The sequence below is a fragment of the Pseudorca crassidens genome, chromosome 3, assembly GCF_039906515.1.
Source record: "Pseudorca crassidens isolate mPseCra1 chromosome 3, mPseCra1.hap1, whole genome shotgun sequence".
In the NCBI taxonomy this organism is placed as follows: domain Eukaryota; kingdom Metazoa; phylum Chordata; class Mammalia; order Artiodactyla; family Delphinidae; genus Pseudorca; species Pseudorca crassidens.
The window spans coordinates 158,997,947-159,017,736 of NC_090298.1; the positions used below are offsets into that span (position 1 = coordinate 158,997,947).

At 50.0% G+C, this 19,790-nt stretch overlaps 1 protein-coding gene across 1 annotated transcript; it reads left to right on the forward strand.

Moving 5' to 3' along the window:
* The first annotated feature begins 678 nt into the window (after window positions 1–678).
* CYP4F22 (cytochrome P450 family 4 subfamily F member 22) lies at window positions 679–18,678 on the forward strand. The gene is made up of 12 exons (XM_067730167.1): window positions 679–900; window positions 4,099–4,243; window positions 8,951–9,004; window positions 9,107–9,234; window positions 9,442–9,563; window positions 12,172–12,439; window positions 13,422–13,488; window positions 13,600–13,729; window positions 15,464–15,597; window positions 16,532–16,596; window positions 17,261–17,343; window positions 17,703–18,678. The coding sequence occupies exons 1-12, from the start codon at window positions 679–681 to the stop codon at window positions 17,896–17,898; spliced, it is 1,614 nt and encodes a 537-aa protein (XP_067586268.1). The 3' UTR covers window positions 17,899–18,678.
* The last annotated feature ends 1,112 nt before the right edge of the window (window positions 18,679–19,790 follow it).

Genomic DNA, 19,790 nt, shown 5'->3' on the forward strand with positions numbered 1-19,790 from the left:
GGTCGGGGGGAGCGGGGAGTGGACTGCTAAATGGAGACGGGTTCTCCCTTTGGGGTGATGGAAATGTTTTGGAACTAGATAGAAGTGGTGGTTGCACAGCATTGTGAATGTATTAATGCCACTGACTTGCTCACTTTAAAATGCTTCATTTTATATCATGTGAGTTTTACCTCAATTAAAAAAAGAAGGAAGAGGAGAAGAAGAAGGAGGAGGAGGAGGAGGAGGGGGAGGGGGAGGAGGGGCTGAAGTTTAATGCTGCTGGGGAACCCTAGCAGTGCATGCAGAACCCACACCTCAGGGTCATTGCCCTGGAAAGAAGGAGCTGGGTTATTTATCCAGCAACGCTCATCAGTCATTGATTGAGAGCTACTTTTGGCAAGAAGGAGGAGAGGGAGTTTGTTTCAATTTTCTAATACTCTGGCCACCTGTGCACGGGCAGAGACGTTGGGAGGGATGCCCTGAGAAGTCAAGGCTGAGGGCATATGGGCGGGGCCAGCTGGCTGGAGGTCACTGCTCTGGGAAGAAGCATCCTTGGTGTCTGGGACTTACATGGACTGAGTGCCTACTATGTGCCAGGCACATCACGCTTGGCTCCACAGGTCATCATGTGTATGGCACACATGTGGCCAGAGGGTGGTTCCCCCCTGCACTGACCCCCACCCTGTGTGTCCCCCCAGGATGCTGCCCATCACAGAGCACCTGCTGCACCTCCTGGGACTGGAGAAGACGGCGTTCCGTTTGTATGCCCTGTCCGGGCTCCTTCTCTCCCTGCTCTTCTTCCTCTTCCGTCTGCTGCTGCAGTTCCTGAGGCTCTGCTGGCACTTCTATATCACCTGCTGCCGACTGCGCTGCTTCCCCCAGCCGCCCCGGCGCAGCTGGCTGCTGGGCCACCTGGGCATGGTGTGTGTGGCTGGGCAGGTGGGCTGGGCAGGGCAGGGGAGGTGCAGATGTTCAACGGACCTGCTGGCTTCCCTCATCCCCCCAAGAATCTAGTTGGAGCCATGAAGAGACCCATTTTACAGGATCGGAGTGAGACTGAGGTTCAGAGAGGGCAAGCAGGAACCCAGGATCACACAGCTTGGATGAGGCAGAGCTGACTCTAATTCCAGGCTATTGCTATAGCAACAGGTACCAGTGCTTGTGAAATCCCAGAGCGGGAGGCGGGGCACCCCTGTAGATTTTGTTGCTTCACCTACCCCACAATGTGGTTTCACACACTCTCTCTTTCTCTTTAATGCTGTGGTCCCAGGTGAGGATTCCAACGCTTTTCTTTCATTTCATTTCTTATTTCACATATATATTCCAGGTATTATTTCAGGCACTTTATAAATATTAACTCCTTTGGTCCTCTTGACAACCTTAGAAGGTAGGCCCTGTGATTATCTCCATTTTTCTCCGGAGAATACTACGGCACAGAGAGGTTAAGTAGTTGGCCTTAGGTCACAGAGCTTGTAAGTGGCAGCGTCTGGGTTTAAACCCAGGCTGTCTGGTTCCAGCGTCCCTGATCTTAGCTGTCTACCCTTGCCCCTCTAGCTTCTGGATGAGAAAGGCTGGACTTTTCTAAAAGGGCTTCAGAGGTCAGAAGAGAGAAAGTCAGACTCCTGAGGGTGCTGAGGCTTTGGGGGCCAGAGTCCAGCCCCTATTTCCCTGCTGGACTCAGCTGATCCCCCTTCCAGGCCTAGATGAAACCGAGGGACAGTTGTGGAGACCTTCCTCATGCTGAACTTGGAGGAAGACTTTGGAGAGGCACTTTGGGGCAATGGTCACCAGTGTGGACTTGCCAGTTTCTACCATGTGCTGCCTGTGTGACCCTGACAAGCTATTTCACCTCCCTGTGCCTCAGATGACTCATCTGCAACGTGGAACTATAATCATTCCTAATAATCTCGTGGGATTGTTTCAACGATTCCTGAAGTCGTGTCTGTGGCATGCTGGGCACTGAGCCTGCTACACCGCGGTGGATGTATGTGCTCAATTCTCGGGTCCTGTGGAGACTGGAAGTAACAAGTGATTCTAGACACATTTTAGATACTGCTTGGAGTGAGTGTCTCAGAAGAAGGAAGCAGGAGACATTTCCACTCAATAGTGCAAGAAACAGTCATTTTATTATCCTCCTGCAGCCAGCACTCACCAAGTTTTGGCTGTACCTGAATCTCCTCCCTCTTTCCCATTCTCCAACCACTGCTCAGGCCTCCTCCTCTCCTGCTGTTCCACGGTCCAGCCTCCTCCCTGGGCTCCTGCCTTTAGTCTTACCGCTCCAGTCCATCCCTCATCCTGGTCCCAGAAGGATTCCTGAATCCAGCCATGTCCCTCCCCTGCTTATACACCCTCCATGGCTCCCCATTGCTGTCCTGAGAAAGTCCCAGCTTCTCAGCTGGAGCTCAAGTCCCTTTAGACTCCAACCCCCACCCTCCTCACCTGTTCTACCATCTCCCTCTAGTCCCATAGAATGACTTTCTGCTCCTGGAGCAAGCCTCTGACTTTCCACCTCCATGGCCTTTGCCGAAACTGTGCCCTCTGCCCAGAATATCCTTCTCTGTTAGATGAACTTCTACTCATTTTTCATGCCCCACATCCAATGCCCTTACTCCAGGAAGCCCTCTGGCATGGATGGTGGTCCTGGAAATAGTGGCCAGGCTCTGGTGCCATGGGAGGTTGGCCAGAACCAGTTCTGAAGTCCAGCCTTGACCCCGTGGGCCCATCCTGCCTCCCAGGCCATGAGACCTGGATGACACCATGATCTCCCTTGGGTGTGGACAGGCTCAGGGCTGAACCTGATCAAGAAGGAGACACAGAAACCAGAGAGGAGTCATTTGTTCATTCATTCATTCATTCTACAATTGCTGGACCCCACCATTGGCCAGGCACTGGGTTAGGCTCCTTTATATCTGAGCTCTCCCAATTCTCATAGCCTATGAAATAGGGATGGACCTGCCCTATATTATGGATTCGATCTTTGGGGCTCAGAGAGATTAGGTGATTTGCCCAAGATCACACAGCCGCTGAGGGTGGATTTGAGCTCAGATCCATCTGACATTGAGCCTGAAGTGCTCTGCCTCATAGAACATGTTGGTTAAGAGCAGGCGTTTTGGAGCTTGGGGGCCTGTGTTCAAATCCTGGCTTTACCACTATGGCAGGTGATGCCAGTGTCTGCGCACATCCTCTCGGCCCATGTCTGGCTTCAGTGGGCTGACTTCTAGTTGCTAGCACCCGTGTTTTAAGGCTTTCTCTAGCAGCTGAAGCCCACTCTGCACGGGCGGACTGTGAACTTCAACCTCAGCCGGTGATTATGGGATGAGGGGAGTTGGTATAAAAACACCCCAGCCCCCTCACCTTCAGGTGGGTTGACTCTGAGATGGATGTCCCCCAGAGATCCCCAATGGGACTGAGCCCCAGTTGCCCATGGGAGTAATTCCCTTGACAACTCTTTGCTGGCTGCCTTTCCTCTCTATCTCACTTCTCCTCTCCCCACCCGTGTTTTTGGGGATCACCCCCCCCAAATAAACTGCTTGCCCTAGAACCCTTGTCTCAGGTCCTGCTTCTAGGGGAGCCCAAACCAGGACAGTCGCTTTACTCACCTGTATCTTAAGACAAATCATTTGACCCTTCGGAGTAAAGTAAAATGGGGAAAATAGTAGCAATTACGTCATAGGGTTCTTGTGTGGGTTGAATGCATGAATATCTGAAAACTGCCCACAGCAGGACCCAACTGCAAGCATGTGTACGTGTTAAAGAGAACAATACTAGTAATATTTTGTTACGAACATAGAGGTACTAGATTAAGTGCCAACCGTTATCATTATTGTGTTTACTCTTACTGCTTTTATTTCTTGAACACCCGCCGTGTGTCAGGCCCTGTGCTGGGGCTCTTCCACTTTGCTATTCCATGAATCCTCTCAACTACCCTCAGAAGGGGAGTTGACTTTTCCCCCAGTTTTCAGATGAGGGAATGGAGGCTCCGTGAGGTGCAGCCAACTGCCCACAGTCATACAGCTCTTCCTGGCTTGTTTTGAGGGCCGGGGAAGTGGTGGGAGGGAAGGGCTGGGGGAAGCCAGGGCTGGACACCTTCTCACTACCCTTCTCTACCACCCTCTGCAGTATCTCCCGAATGAGACAGGCCTCCAAGATGAGAAGAAGGTGCTGGACAGCATGCACCATGTGATCCTGGTGTGGATAGGACCTGTCCTGCCACTGGTGGTTCTGGTGCACCCTGACTACATCAAGCCCCTGGTGGGCGCCTCAGGTAGGTGGGCTGGGCCTCTGAGTGATGAGTAAACCCTCAACTCCCAGAGCCTACCTGGGTTTCTAGGCAGGTGGGCTATCCAGAAGAAGGGCCGTTTGAAGGATGAATAGGAGTTTACCAAAGCCACGATGGCAATACAGATAATGGGAACAGCACGGGAAAAGGCGTGACAATAACATTCCCAGGAACTTTTAGAGAATGTTCACCTCTCAGAGTCAGAGCAGACATGTTCGGATAGGCAGTTGTTTGCCCAAGCTTTTGTTAAATGGTTGTTGCTCAATTTTAAGCCATGGCACTCCTATCATTTGGGTTCTGACACTCCCACTGTGGCTATCGCAGCCTTCAGGCTGGCCCTGACTGGCAGAGAGGGAGAGGTAGAAGGATTGCTTCTCCCTTCTGCCATCCACACCTATTTCAAGGTGCAGGATTCCCAAGTGTGCTTGGCAAGCTCTTGCTCAGGCTTCAACATGCAGCTCTAATGACCTTCTCCTCCAGGAAGCCTTCTTTGATTCCCCCAGACAGACCATAGGTCTCTCCTCTAGACTCTCCCATTCTCACTCCTAACCATTTAGCGCTGAATGTGTCTGTGCCTAGCACTATCTTCCTCATGAGAGGGGCTCTGGGCCCTCAGGGGGGCCTCGCATGTACCTGGGCATCTCCAGAGGCATAAGGGGACATTTGAGAGAGGAAGGATGGGAAATAAAGAGCTCCAGGAATTTTAGGACCTCTGGCCTCAGCTTTGGTCTCTGCAAACACACGTATGGAGACCACCTTCAAGGCTGCCCCCTGAGCTATGAAGGAGGAAGGAACTGCCATCCTTCCCTTTCCCAGCTCTGCCCTCCTCATGCCTCAGTGTCCCGCATTATTGCATTTGTAAGGGAATGACCATCCCCAATGAACAAAGAGGGAAACCTGGACGCTGGGAAGGGTGACTCTTCCAAGGGATGGGCACCAAGTTGTGGAAAGAGTCCTGGGCCAGGACTTGGGTGGGCTGGGCTTGAATCCAGGCTGGAGCATGTACTTGCTGTGTGACCCAGCAATTCATCTAGCTTCTCAGGGCTTCAGTTTCTGATCTGTAAAATAGGGTGGTTGTGAAGAGTCAGTAATATAGTGTGGGTTGGTGCTGATAAAGGTTTTCTCTCTTCTGCCTTTTTAATATCTTTTTTCTTTCTTTCTTTCCCCCTCCCTCCCCTCTCCACCAGCTCAGAGCATCTGTTTTCTGAGTGTCACCCTGCATGGTTATGAGACTCCAAGCAGACCAGGGAGTAGAGCCCCCATCATAAGCTTGGCAATTTAGTAGATGCTCAGGCCTCTTCTTCTCCTCTCCCCTGCCCTCTCTCAGGACAGGCAGGATATCTAGTGCCTCCTCCACTGGAGGAGCTGGATGGTAGACTCCAGCTTGGAGAGGGTGGGGCTGTGTGAGTCAGGAGGCATCAGGCCTCCCGGCCCCAAGGTGTCCGGGCCCCTCCATGCCTGTCTGCCTGAGATTGGACAGACCTGGTCCTAAGTCGTAAATTCCATCCCCTATTGGGGCCTCCTTGGGACCACATCTCGGGGGTTTGCTCCTCTAGGCTTAAACCCACATAGCTGATGGGCCCTGAGAAAAGCATGGCTCTTCTTAGAACCTCTGTTTCTTCATCTTTGAAGGGGCATTTGGGATATACAGAGAAAGTAGATGAGAATGCTTTATAGAAGACAAGGCAGGATATACAGGCATTTAATTGTAGCTTGTTTTCATATATTCATTTTAAAAATTGAGCGGAAATCACATACCATATAATTACTTATTTTAAAGTGTAAGGTGTTTAGTGTGTTCACAGTGTTGTGCAACTGTCACCTCTCCCTAGTTTCAAAACCTTTTCATCGCCCCATAAAACACTTCGTAGCCATTAAGTTATCACTTACCATTCCCCCTTCTCTTCATCCAGTGGTAAATACTTTCTGTCCCCATGGATTTTCCTTTTCTGGGTATAGCATAGGAAAGGAATGATACAAAATGTGGTCCTTTGCAGCTGACTTTCACTCAGAATAGTTTTTGAGGTTCATCCTCATTGTAGCAATGATCAGGACCTCATTCTTTTTTAAGGCTGAGCAATATTTCATTGTATGGATGTACGGATATACCACATTTGCTTATCCATTCATCTGCTGACATACATTTGGGTTGTTTCTACCTTTTGGCTGTGATGAATAATGGTGCTATGAACATGTGTGTACAAGTTTTGGACATATATTTTCATTTCTCTTGGGTAGGTACCTAGTTGTAGAATTGTGGGGTCACATGGGAACTCTATGTCTAACTTTTCAAGGAACCACCAAACTGTTTTCCATGGTGTCTGTGCACTCATTTTTCCCTATTAGGGTCCTGCTGTGAGCTGGGGACCCAGCTATTCATCTCACAAGTTCTTGACACAACTGAGCAATAATTATAGTCACAGTAGTAAAAATAGCCAACAGTTGGTTAGTTATTCATTTATGTGCATGAATATTTAATGAGCACTTACTGTGTGCCAGGAGCACATTAGTTCATTGAGTTTTTGTAGGGTTGCCATGAGGTAGGCAAGATTGTTCGATTTTCTTGCCCAAGTTTACACAACCAGTTAAGGCTGGGATTTGAACCCAGACCTGGCCAGCCCAGAGGTCAAGCTCTCAATCACAGTAATATGAAGCTTCCTGCTGGGCACTTGTGGGGGCTTTTCTTATATGATCTTCTTCAGGGTGGATGTTACCATCTCCTTGTTACTGGAGGGGAAAGTGATGGGAGAGGCAGCCTGGACACAGGCTCTCCTGGCATTGAGTGCTGAGGGTTGGATTAGAGGAGGGACCTGAGGATGACAGAGCAAGGGTTTGGCTGAAGAGAAGGTTTGGAGAAGGTTTCCTGGAGGAGGCATCAGTGAAACTGGGCTTTGAAGGATGCATAGGAGTTTGCCTGATGAGAGGTCCCAGGTAGAGGGTCCTAAGTGCAAAAGTGCAGATGTGTGAAAATACCAGGGGAATTCAGGTGACTTGGGGTGTCTGGAGTGAAGATGACATGTGGGGAGAAGTAGGAAATGAGACAGGAGCTGGACTCAGAGCACCTATGTACAAAGTGAAGGAGCTTGTGTTTTATCTTGGGGGTGTTAGGGAGCCATGGGAGGTGTTTGAGCAGGATAGCCATTGGACAAGTTTGTGTGTCAGAAAGACCCCTGAAGGGCCTAGCGTGGAGTCCAGAGCCCAGAGAGGAGAGGCGTGACTAGACTCCCACCTCCTCCTCCAAAGCTGCCTCTTCCTGGAAGTCTGCCTTGACTTCTAGTAGCCCTTTCTCTGTGCCTCCCTCTGCTCCTGGCACACATTCTACCTTCTTACTAATTACATGGCATGTCTCTGCTTCCCTTTCCCACTACACCCAGAGCTCCTCCAGGCAGGGTGTGGAGCTGAGCCATCTCTGGGGCCCCAGCATGGGTTGGGCACAGAAAGGTGGCAGCAGAGGTGTGTAGAATGGGAGAACGAGTGGACAGATGATTGTGCATACAATTGGCCAATGCCTGGGGAGTGTAGGTGGCTGAATCATATCTCAGGTAAAAGTGACATTACTTGAGTTTCAGGTACTTCCTTCCTGGGCCCTGCCCATCCTGTCCCAGATCTATTCAGCACATAGAAAGGGAATGCATTCACTCATCCATCCACCCACCCACCCCCCCATCATCCATCCATCTATCCATTCATCCATCCATCCAACCAACCATCCAACCATCCATCCAACTACCCATTGATAGTTCTCATTCATTCATCCTTTGATTGGTTAATTCATTCATACAATAAAAATTTATTTAGCACCAATATGTTAGTGATCAACAAGGTCCCTCCCTTCAAAGGGCTTGTAACTGGATGGATACAATCCAGAGTGATTGGTGGGAGAGGGAATGGCATCTAAGAGAGACTGGAAGAATGAGGAAAGAGTGTTGGAGGCAGAGAGGACGCCTGGTGGAAAGACTCAGAAGAGAGAGGGAACACAGCTTTTCAAGGACCTGAGAAATTTCTATGATGTTAGCAAGTTGGGTGTGTGCGGGAAGGGGTGGCTGTGGTGGAGGAGAGAGGTGTTCTGAGAATGGTCTGGAGTGGGATACGTCATTCAAGGCTTTGTAAATGGGCTGAGCAGCTGTGCTTGAGGCTGATGGGGGTGTGGGCAGAAAAGGACATGGTCAGATCTAGAGTCAAGTAAGATCCCCCTGGGTCTAGGGTACAGGACAGACTGGAAAGGGCGAGGCTGGAGGCTGAGAGCACAGGAGGTGTAATTCAGATGGCCTGAGCTGGCAGAAAAGAGGGGGTGGATTAGGAGAAGAATCAGGTGAAGAAAGCCATACTGGAGAGAAAGCACAGCCTGGGCAAAGGTTTGGAAGTGAGGAACAACGTGCGGGGTTTTTGGTGTATGCTGAGGGATGAGATGGGAGAGGCATACAGCAGCAAGGTAGGGCAGGGCCCTCAGTGCTAGCCTGAGCTTGACCTTTTTTACAAAGGTTTTAGGGAGCCATGGGAGGGGTTTGAGCAGGGAAGGCTCATGTTCAGATCAACATGTTATAAGGCTCTCTTTGGGGCAGGTGTGGAGGATTGGACTGGAGGAGTGACGTGGGAGGTGAGAGCCCAAAGTGGAGGCCCAAGGAGGTCATAAGCAGAGGTCAAGGGTCAGAACTCTGTTTTGAGACATCATCACCTCTTCTCTCTCCACAGCTGCCGTTGCCCCCAAGGATGACCTTTTCTATGGCTTTCTGAAACCTTGGCTGGGTGAGCTTGACACTGGGTAGCCTGGAGCTGGGGCTTCAGGAAAGAGGGGGCAGGGTGTGGGGTTTGTTGGTGAGGTCCTTAACCTTGGTCTTCTGGGCCCAGGAGATGGGCTGTTGCTCAGCAAAGGGGACAAGTGGAGCCGGCACCGCCGCCTGCTGACACCTGCCTTCCACTTTGACATACTGAAGCCCTACATGAAGATCTTCAACCAGTGCGCCGATATCATGCATGTGAGTCCCAAGGTTTCTTGGGAAGAGGGTATCCTGGAAGTGAGGCTGGTCCAGGTTCCAGCTCATGGGCAAACCATGTGATGCCAGGAAGCCTCACTTCCTTTATCTGTAAAGTGGTCTTGTAGTGAACTCGCAGCTGGGTCATTGTCAGCCCGGCTGAAGGTCTGTGGTCTCCGTACCCATTTGCCACGTGTCTTTCTCTTCCAGGCTAAATGGCAGCGCTTGGCAGAGGGCTCAGAAGTCTCCCTGGACATGTTTGAGCATGTCAGCCTCATGACCCTGGACACTCTTCAGAAATGTGTCTTCAGCTACAGCAGCAACTGCCAGGAGTGAGTGTGGCCTCCCTGGGGAACATAGAGTCAGTTGCTCCAGGGGCGAGGTGATGAGAGGAAAAAGGAAACTCGTAGCTGTTAGGCACTCCTGCGCGGCTGGTGCTCTGTCACTGACAGGCTGTGTGGTTCTGGGAAACTGACATCACCTCTCTGAGCCTGTTTCCTCATTCCCCAAATGCACATCTCCATCCCATCCCCACAGTCATCGCATGAGAATTATAGGGGATAATGTGAGTCAATAGCTTGGCATACAGTAGGTGCTCGGTAGACGCTAGTTTCACTCATTCCTCCACAGAAGGTACGTGGTCTTTGGAAAGACCCTCCCTACACTCTCTGAGCCTCAGTTTCTTTGTGAAATAGGGATGACAATCCCTGACCTTCTGAGAGACGTTTAAAGCATAAAATGATATAGCACTGCCCTGGCACATGATGGATGTCGAGTGAATATTTGTTGAATGAATGAAATAACCATAGCTCTGGTTCATTCATTCATTCATCAAATATTTGTTGTGTACCTACTATGTGCCTGGCACTATGCTAGCCACTGGGGTTATGGTGGTAAGCACTAAGCCCAATTCCTTGGAGCTTACAGTCTAAGTGGGGATATAAGGAATAAGGGACATAATGCCTGTCAAGTTTGTAGCACATAGTAGGTCCTCAATAACAAGCTGCTGACTTTGTTACTCAGGGCCTTCTAGTGGTATTGTTTCCGTTGGGTAAGGTGGAGATGGCCTTAGTAATTAATTCGTTAATTGATCCAAGAAATATTTATTGAGTGCCTACTGTGTGCCGGCTCTAGAGTAGAATACAGTGGTCAACAAAACAGATAAGGTCTTGCTCACCTGGAACTTACATTTTAGTGGGAAGACAGGCAGTAACCATGAACAAATAAACAAGAAAATGCCAGTTGGTGATTAGTGCATGAAAACAACAAGCATGCTTCAGAACTAAGGACAGCTCTTTGCAATCCTGCCCCCTGCAATTTAGTTTTTCTTTCTTTTTTTTTTTAATAAGAACTTTACTGAGATGTAATTGACATACCATACAATTCACCCATTTAAAGTATACAACCAATGGTTTCTAGTATATTCACAGAGTTGTGCAACCATCACCATAATCAATTTTAGAATATTTTCACCCCAAAGAAACCCTGTACATTTTAGCACTCATCTCCCACTTCCCACTTCCCTTCCAGATCTAGGCAATAACTAATCTTCCTTCTGTCTCTATAGATGTGTCTTTTATGGAAATTTCATATAGATGGAATTACACAGACTTCTGTTTCTGGTTTCTTTCAGTCAACATATTGTTTTCAGATTCAACCATGCTGTAGTTGAATTATCAATAATTCGTTTTAAAAATTGCTGAATAATATTCCATTTACCACGTAATACCACGTTTTGCTTATCCAGTCACCTGTTTATAGACATTAATGTTGTTTCCATTTTTTGGCTATTATGAGCAATGCTGCTATAAACATTTGTGTACAAGGTTTTGTGTGAACGTTTTAAATTCTCTTGAGTATATACCTAAAAGTAAAATTACTGGGTTATACGATAATTCTATGTTTAACCTCTTTTGGAACTGCCAGACTTTTTCCATAAGCTGGTTGCACCATTTTACATTCCTTCCAGCAGTATGTGAGGGCTCCAGTTTCTCCACACCCTCATCAACACTTGCTATTATCTGTCTTTTTGATTATAGCCATCCAGTTGGGGTAAAGCGGTATCTCACTGTAGTTTTTTTTTGCATTTCCCTAACGGCCAATGTTTTTAAGCATCTTTTCATATGCTTGTTGCCCAGTTGTATGTCTTCTTTGGAGAAATGTCTATTATATTCTTTCCCCATTTTAAAATCGGGTTATTTGTCTTTTTTATTATTGAGTTTTAAGAGTGCTTTATATATTTTAGATGCAAGCTTCTCATCAGGTATATGATTGGCAAATATTTTCTCCCGCTCTGTGGATTGTAGCCATTTAATTTTAGTGATGCTACCTCTATTTAGAAGTCCTCATCCCTCTTTGGGCCTGTTTTAAAAATGTACCTAGAAACAGATCAAGAAAAATTGCCATGGAAAAGACAGTGTGTTACTTACTGCTCCCAAGATGAGGGGGCATGCCACACCACACAGAGCCACATGGGGAAGCCCCAGAAGAAAGCATGGCCAAAACATTTTTGGGGGTGTTCTACGGGAAGCATTGAGAAAGGCAGGGTATGTAGGCTTAAGATTGGCTAGTTTGAATAATTTCAGCAGGCTCTGGGGCACAGGGGTGCCCCCAAGTTATCCAGTGCCTGGCCCTGGGGTGATTAAGGCAGGGGGATAGTGGCTCCACCCAATAATGTTTGGAGTATGGACTCTGGATTGGCTGGTTTGCAAAAGAAAGGCATGCTCCTGGGTGAGTCATTTGCTATCTCTAAGAAATGGCTAGTCCTGGGAGGGGTGGTATCTCTCCAGTCAGTGAGGCCCCAGATGGCAGAGCATCAAGTATACAAAGAAATAAGGAAATAAAGTGAATTCAGGGCCTCTCTTTGTAACCTGCCCTTTGGGAGAGGAAGCTTGTCTTAGGGTACGGGGCTTTGCTCATGGCCTTTCTTCTCCCTGGCAGGAAGATGACTGATTACATCTCGGCCATCATTGAGCTGAGCGCACTGGTGGTCCGGCGTCAGTATCGCCTGCATCACCACATTGACTTCATCTATTACCGTACAGCAGACGGACGGCGTTTCCGGCAGGCCTGTGACACCGTGCATCACTTCACCACGGAGGTCATCCAGCAGCGGCGGCGGGCGCTACACCAGCTGGGGGCTGAGGCCTGGCTTAAGGCCAAGCAGGGCAAGACCTTGGACTTCATAGATGTGCTGCTCCTGGCCAGGGTGAGGCTGGACCCTGGAGGGTGGAGCTCTGCCCAGGACAGCCTCCTCATGAGTTGCAGCAATTGTGCAAAATGATAAACATCCAAACTTACATGGATTTAGAATGCAGGCAGATGCAAAACACGTAAGACTGTATTCGTTCGTTAGCGTTGCCGTAAAAAAGCGCCACACGCTGGGTGGCTTAAATGACAGAAATAAATTTTCTCAATGTTGGTTTCTTCTGAGGCCTCTCTCCTTGGCTTGTAGCTGGCTGTCTTCACCTGTGTTTTCACATTGTCTTCCCTCTGTGCATGTCTGTGTCTTCATCTCCTCTTCTTATAAGGACACCAGTCATATTGGATTAGAGCCCACCCTAATGACCTCATTGTAACTTAATCACCTCTGCAAAAGGCTTATCTCCAAATTAGGTCACATTCTGAGGTACTGGGGGTTAGGATTTCAACTTAAGGGTTCTGGGGTGGGGCTGGGGAGGGACAGAATTCAGTTCACAATACAAAGATGCAATACAAGACCTTGAAGAAATGTGACACTGGCAGAGATAGGTGGTCACCTATTTGTGGTGCTTCTGTGGAGTTTCTGAGCAGCACCTGGGTTCTGGATTCAGACAGTCCTGGATTCCGGTTCGATAATAGCTCTGCTGCTTCATGGATGTTTGACCTTAGTCATCTAAGTCTTCCCTCTGAGCCTCAGTTTCCTCATTTACAGCATGATGATCGTAAGACCTGATCACAAGATGGTTGTCAGGCATCTGGCAGGATGCTTGGCGCTAGGAGCTGCTGAAGAAATACAAAGTCCCTTCTTCCTCTTATCTTTGGCTCTCTTTCCATCTTTCTTAGACAAGTTGCATACATCTATCTGCCTGGAATCCTTTCCCCTGCAGCTTGGCTTAAGATAAAGAAGGGGATGTCTTGACTTTGGAAGAACTCCTAGGATGTGGCGGGTGGGATGAAGTGAGCTGAGCAGAGTCTGCTGCCCATTCCAGGATGAAGATGGGAAGGAACTGTCAGATGAGGACATCCGAGCTGAGGCAGACACCTTCATGTTTGAAGGTGAGGACATGGGGTGTGGCTGGGGAAGGATGGGAAGGGGCCCCATTGTCTGAATACAGCATCTCCTCTATCTTTGGGCAGCATCCATTTAAGCTCCTTACCTGCCTGCAGGTCATGACACGACATCCAGCGGGCTCTCGTGGGTGCTGTTCAACTTGGCCAAGTACCCAGAGTACCAGGAGAAGTGCCGGGAAGAGATCCAGGAAGTCATGAAAGGTCGGGAGCTGGAGGAACTGGAGTGGTTAGTCTGGGGTCATGGGGGTAGTGGGGGCAGGTTGAGTTCAAAGCCTTGAGTATAAATCTCTCTGCTCTACCACTTACTGACTGTCTAACCTCAGACAAGTCACTTAAGCTTCTTGAATTTCAACTTCTTCAACTGTAAATTGGGGATGACAAGTCACGCGTATGCCTACCTCATAATGCAGGAGTTAAGAGTGTCTTAGTCAGCAATGGTTGCAATAATGCTGCCTAACAAACAGCCCCCTAAGTTCAGTGGTTTGCAGCAAGCATTTATTTATTGCTCTTGTCTGCACATATTTCTTGCTCTTGTCTGCATATTACTCTTGTTACTCGGGGCTGCACTGAGTTGAGTGGAGATGCTTCCAAGCTTAGGTTTGGGTTCAGGTTTTTTCCACGTCTCCTCATTTTTCATGGACCAGCAGCCACACTGGGCATGTTATCCTCAAGACAGACTCCAGAAGCACAAAGAACCACACAACTTAAAACCTCTGCTTGCATTGTAACATTCCATTAGCTAAAGCAAGTCATCTAGGGCTTCCCTGGTGGCGCAGTGGTTGAGAGTCCGCCTGCCGATGCAGGGGACACGGGTTCGTGCCCCGGTCCGGGAGGATACCACATGCCGCAGAGCGGCTGGGCCCGTGAGCCATGGCCGCTGAGCCTTTGCGTCCGGAGCCTGTGCTCCGCAACGGGAGAGGCCACAACAGTGAGAGGCCCGCATACCGCAAAAAAAAAAAAACAAGTCATCTGGCCAATCCCACCATGAATGGGGTGGGACATATGCTCCAGCCATCCGAGCAGAAGATACTCAGAATCACATGGCAAAGGGCATAGTGTAAAATTCCAATGTGGGGGGAAGTGTAAGAATCAGGAATAATAATCCGATTTACTTCAGATGTGTGCTGTGTGGAGCTGATTCTGGGTGATGCAAAGAAAACACAGCATTGAACAGTGAGAAAGTTCCTTTTGGTTCATTGTCAGCCATTTGGATTATGACCTCAGGGAGACACTTTCAGTTGGTACCATTGTGTCTTTAACACCTTGCTAATCCTTGCTAATCTGCCTTTTTAACAAAGGGAGAAGGTACCTCAGGTTCTGAGAATTGGGCAGGAGGTGGTATCTAGCCAGAATTTAACACCTGTCTTCTGTTTTCCCAGTGGTGTTTATATTTCTGGATACCTTTATGCCAGGCATGCCATTTGCCCTTTATGGTAGCAACAGAGAGTTTCTATGAAAGATAACCTGTTAGTGTAAAGAAAACAATCTAGATCATTAACCAAGGGTTATAATTAATCCAGTTTTTTTTGCCCTGAATTCCAAAGGAAAAAAAAACTAATGTACTGTAAGAAGAGGATGTATGGGTTTATAAATACTGAAATTGATCTATACAGGCTGGTAAATCGCTGCTACCCCAGGTCCCCCTGGCTGTCCTGGCACCTCCCCAGGGATGCCCCCTGACCTCCACATAATTCATCAGTTAAAGGGTTAATGCTGGGCTCACAGACGTCCGGCTAGTGCTGCTGTGATTGGTCAGGGGTCAGATATTTTACTTGCTGAGGGTTAGAGGTGTGTGCAGGGCACAACTGCAAATGCCTGAAGTTGGGGCAAGTCTGAGATCCTGGACTGGTTTCCTGCAGCTGCTCCTAATTGCCTGTGCACATGTGTGTGTATATGTGTCTGGGGAAGGGAGTGGCACCATGGCCTGGACCCTAGTTACCCACTGTTCCACATTCCCCAGGGATGACCTAACCCAGCTATCCTTCACCACCCTGTGCATCAAGGAGAGCCTCCGCCAGTTCCCACCTGTGACCCTGATCTCCCGCCGCTGCACGGAGGACATTAAGCTCCCAGATGGGCGCATCATCCCCAAAGGTGCCCTCTATGTGCTCCCTGCTGCCTGCCTGCTCTGTTGCCTATGGGGTCCTGGCCATGCCTGCCCCAGGTGCACCGTCCCTGTAGGCAGTTTATAGCCTGTTGCTTCTGGGGTGATGGGGGAGACTCAGTTGTGTGTGCTGGGGAGATAGAAGTTGGTGAGTCCAAGCAGAAAGGAAGGAGTGGGTGTGGCAGGGTGGGTCCTGTGAGGGTGCAGGTAGGGAAGGGTTGATTTCATTCCGTTGCCAGATACTCTCTGGAGACCAGGTCCTGTCCTGGGTGGTGCTGGGCATCTAGAGAAGCCTCATCCCCAGGCCCAAGCTTTGAGTACCACCCAGACTGGGGAAGATACATCAGGGCACAGACATTCCCAGACACATGGGGTGAGGAATGGGCTAAGGGGAGGGACAGAGGCTGGAGCAGCCCCAAATAAGGAGCGATGGCTGTATCTGGGGGTGGAATGCAGGGAGATAGGTGTATCTGGGAGGGAATGCAGGGAGGGCTGCCTGGAAGAGGTAACATGAGAGGTGAGGCTTGCGGGTTGGAAATGAGAGCATGTTTATGGAGCAGAGCCTCAGGGTGCAGACAGTGAAAGGCCTTGAATGCCAGGTTGAGGCACTTGAACTTGATCCTCAGGGCAGTAGGGAGCCATGGGAGGTATTTGAGCTGAGGAGGAGCAATGTCAGATATATGAGTGAGAAAGATCCCTGTGTGGCCAGGATGGCAGCTAGAAAGATGGTGATGGGAACCTCTTATGGAGAAGGGGGAGTGGATGGGGCAGCAGAATGTTTAAGGAAAGGATGGGAAGGAAAGGGTGGCAGATGGCTTGTGGGAATAGCATGGCTCCAGGGAGAGCCAGGGAGGCGTAGGTCTCCAGAGGAGGTCCTGGTTTCCCTCGGTTCCACTGACCCAATGACCCCACACCTCCCCACAGGAATCATCTGCCTAGTCAGCATCTATGGGACCCACCATAACCCTACAGTGTGGCCTGACTCCAAGGTGAGCTCCTGCCCCAACCCTCTCTTCTCTCAGCTTCTTTCTTCTCAGAAGGGGCAGTCCTTGGTCAGCAAGGCCTCCCCTCCCCTCCCCTCCTCCCCAGGGAGCCAGATGGCAGGGCTGGGTGTAGGGCTTGAGTCCTCCTCCCATTTATTCACCCATTCACTCTTAATTCATTACATCAGCAAATCTTTATGGAGCATCTCCCGTGTGTCAGACCCAGTGCTGGGCACTGAGGCCAGAGGAAGATACTGTCTTTGCTCTCACGGAGCTCACAGTGAAGTGCAGAGGAATAAAATAAGCTGATAAACAAGATCATTTTGGATATTGATAAATGCACAAAGGAAACAAAACTGGAGTGGGTCGGGGGGTGGGGGAGAGAACTTTAGCTCACACGGTGAGGAAAGGCCTTACCAAAGAAGAGATGTTTGAGCTGAAACTGAAAACATTCACACTGAAAAGTGAGGAGCAGGGAAAAGTGTGTTCCACATGAAGGAAACAGCAAGTGCAAAGGCCCTGTGGTGGGAATGGGAAGGAGACAGGTGGGGCTGGCTTGTAATGAGGTTCTCTCTGTCCTGCTGGTCTGGTCCCCAGAGGCTGAGGGCGGGAACCAGGTTGGGATGGCTGAACCAGCCCTCAGGCTCACCCCCAGTCTGCTCTTGCCTAGGTGTACAACCCCTATCGCTTTGACCCGGACAACCCACAGCAGCGCTCCCCGCTGGCTTACATGCCCTTCTCTGCAGGACCCAGGTAACTTATATTTTCCCCAGTCCAGGTGAAGCGTAGGAGGAACATCGAGGTCAGTGGAAGATCAGGGATGCACCCATCAGGAGCAGAAACCACGTCCACTCGGGTGTCCCCGCCAATCCGGTACCCTTTTTGTGCCCTCAATACACCAGGAAGCCCCCAAATCAGACTCTGCTATATCATCCATGGGTACCAACTATCTACTGTATGCCAGGCCCTGAGTTCTGGGCTCACATGCTCCTAATGGCTCTATGATGCCTTTGTCTGGAAGTTGAGGTTCAGAGGGGGAGGTAATTTACCACATCCCAGGGACCCCGCACACACAGAGGCTGGGCCTGAGCTCCCTGTTCCCTGTCCTTCAGGAACTGCATCGGACAGAGCTTCGCCATGGCTGAGATGCGCGTGGCCGTGGCGCTGACGCTGCTGCGCTTCCGCCTGAGCGTGGACCGAACGCGCAAGGTGCGGCGGAAGCCCGAGCTCATTCTGCGCACAGAGGATGGCATCTGGCTCAAGGTGGAGCCGCTGCCTCCGCGGGCCTGCGGGTCGGCGCGCCCCTGAGGATCCCCGGGGGCCCAAGCCCCGCCCAGAGAGGCCCAGGTTCCGCCCCCGAGGGCCCAGGCCCCGCCCTCAAGATCCTGAGGGCATAGACCACGCCCGTCGAAGTCCAGGCTCATTAAGCAGCCTGGTGGCGCAGGTCACACCCACTTAAGGCAAGGCTCCGCCCCTGGAGGGTCTGATCCCGCCCCCTGAGGTCCAGGTCCCGACCGCTGAATGCCAGTTTCTGCCCTCTTGTTTCAAGGACCAGGATTGGCCACTCCCCTCGGGTTTAGGCCCCGCCCCAGCATCCTTCGGATTCAGGCCTTCAGGCTCCGCCCATTGAGCCTTCCAAGGACCTAAGACCTGACACCTAAGGCCTCCGGGATACAAGCCCAGTCTACTTCAGATCCCGGCTGGCTTTTAAACTGAGGATTTGAGAACTGGAGCCTGAGATCAGAACCTTGAACCGAACATCACCTTCTTGAGGCCCCCAGCTCATGTGGATGAACTCCTCAGGAATTGGGTTGCATCCCAGGGCCCACGCTGTTTGTTGTTGATTTGTAAACCCAGACTCTCCCTTTCAAGCTCCTTCCTTCCTCCCTTGCTCAAAGGCCCTTTGCTGAGTGTCCTGATTTTTGCAGAATAAAAGCAAGGGATGCAGACATCCCCCATCATCCATCCCCTAGCCAGGTCAGATCCTTACACCTGGATTCCAGCAAGGAAATGAGGGGTCCTGGACAGTTGGGAAGCTGTGGGCTAGGAGGCTGGGAAGCCATTTGTCTTCGGACATAAACTCAGACTTTTGGGGACAGTTTGTGCATTCATTTATTTCAACATACTGCATAGTAAGTGTCTGCTGGCACTGGGCCAGGAGCACAACACCAGGCAAATTTCTGCCCTCAGGAGGTTGGGGGGGGGGCATATGTTGGACAAATAATTCCATGGGTAAAATTATTTGCGACCTGTGACAAGAGAGGCCTTGGTGCTGCACAAGCATAATGGGGGTGGAGGGTGGCTCAAGAAAAACTACTCTGATGCTGAAGTTGGAGTAAAAGTTGAGTGGTGACAAGAGAGAAAAGAGCATTCCAGGCAGCAGGAACAGCATCTGCAAATGTCCTGAGGTGGGAGAGAGTGTGGTATGCTTGTGGAACTCACAAGGGGCCAGGGTGGCTGGATCTGGGGAGTGGGGGCAGAGTGGAGGAATGGTGCGCAGGGCCCAACAGCACAAGAACTGTGGGCCGCATCACAGTTCAGGCTTTATACAGAGGGTAATAGGGAGCTATAGAGTGTGTGTGAGCAGGGGCAGGGGAGGTTATGGTCAGATCTGGGCTGTCAGGGAGGTGGCTGGGAAAGGGTGTACAGGGGGCTGGAAACTCAGGGAAGAGAGAGGCTGAGTTTGTGGGGAGAGGAGGGGTGACTATCTAGCTGTGAGGGCTGAGGGGAGGGAGGAGGTAAGGGTGATTGCCAAGTCTTTGACTGGAGGAGTAGTGCCTGATATGGTGCTATAGAAGGTGGGCCAATGACAATAATCATATAATAATCATATTAATTCATCAAGTATTTTTTGAGCATCTGCTGTGAGCCAGGCAGTGTTTGAATCCTTGCGTCCTTGACATTCTAGAGGGGGAAACAGATGACAAGTGATAAATAAGCAAATAAATAAGTTCACACAGCCTTGGAGGTCATTGAAAGGATTTTGAGTTTTATTGTGACAGAAGTGGGGAGCCATGGAGGGTTCTGAGCAAAGGAGGGACAAGATTTGTCTTACAGTCTTGGGTTGCTACATTGAATAGAGACTGTGGCAAGGATGGGATGAGGGAGATCAGATTGGTGGGGGGGTGATGTGAGATGATGGTACCTCTACCCAAGCTGGGAGCTGTAGAGGTGCAAAGGGGTGGTTGGATTATGATGAG

Coding starts and splice junctions, on each gene's coding strand:
- CYP4F22 (XM_067730167.1), top strand. CDS start 679: ATGCTGCCCATCACAGAGCACCTGCTGCACCTCCTGGGACTGGAGAAG. Junction 9,005..9,106: donor CTTTCTGAAACCTTGGCTGG/GTGAGCTTGACA, acceptor TTCTGGGCCCAG/GAGATGGGCTGTTGCTCAGC. Junction 13,489..13,599: donor AGACACCTTCATGTTTGAAG/GTGAGGACATGG, acceptor ACCTGCCTGCAG/GTCATGACACGACATCCAGC.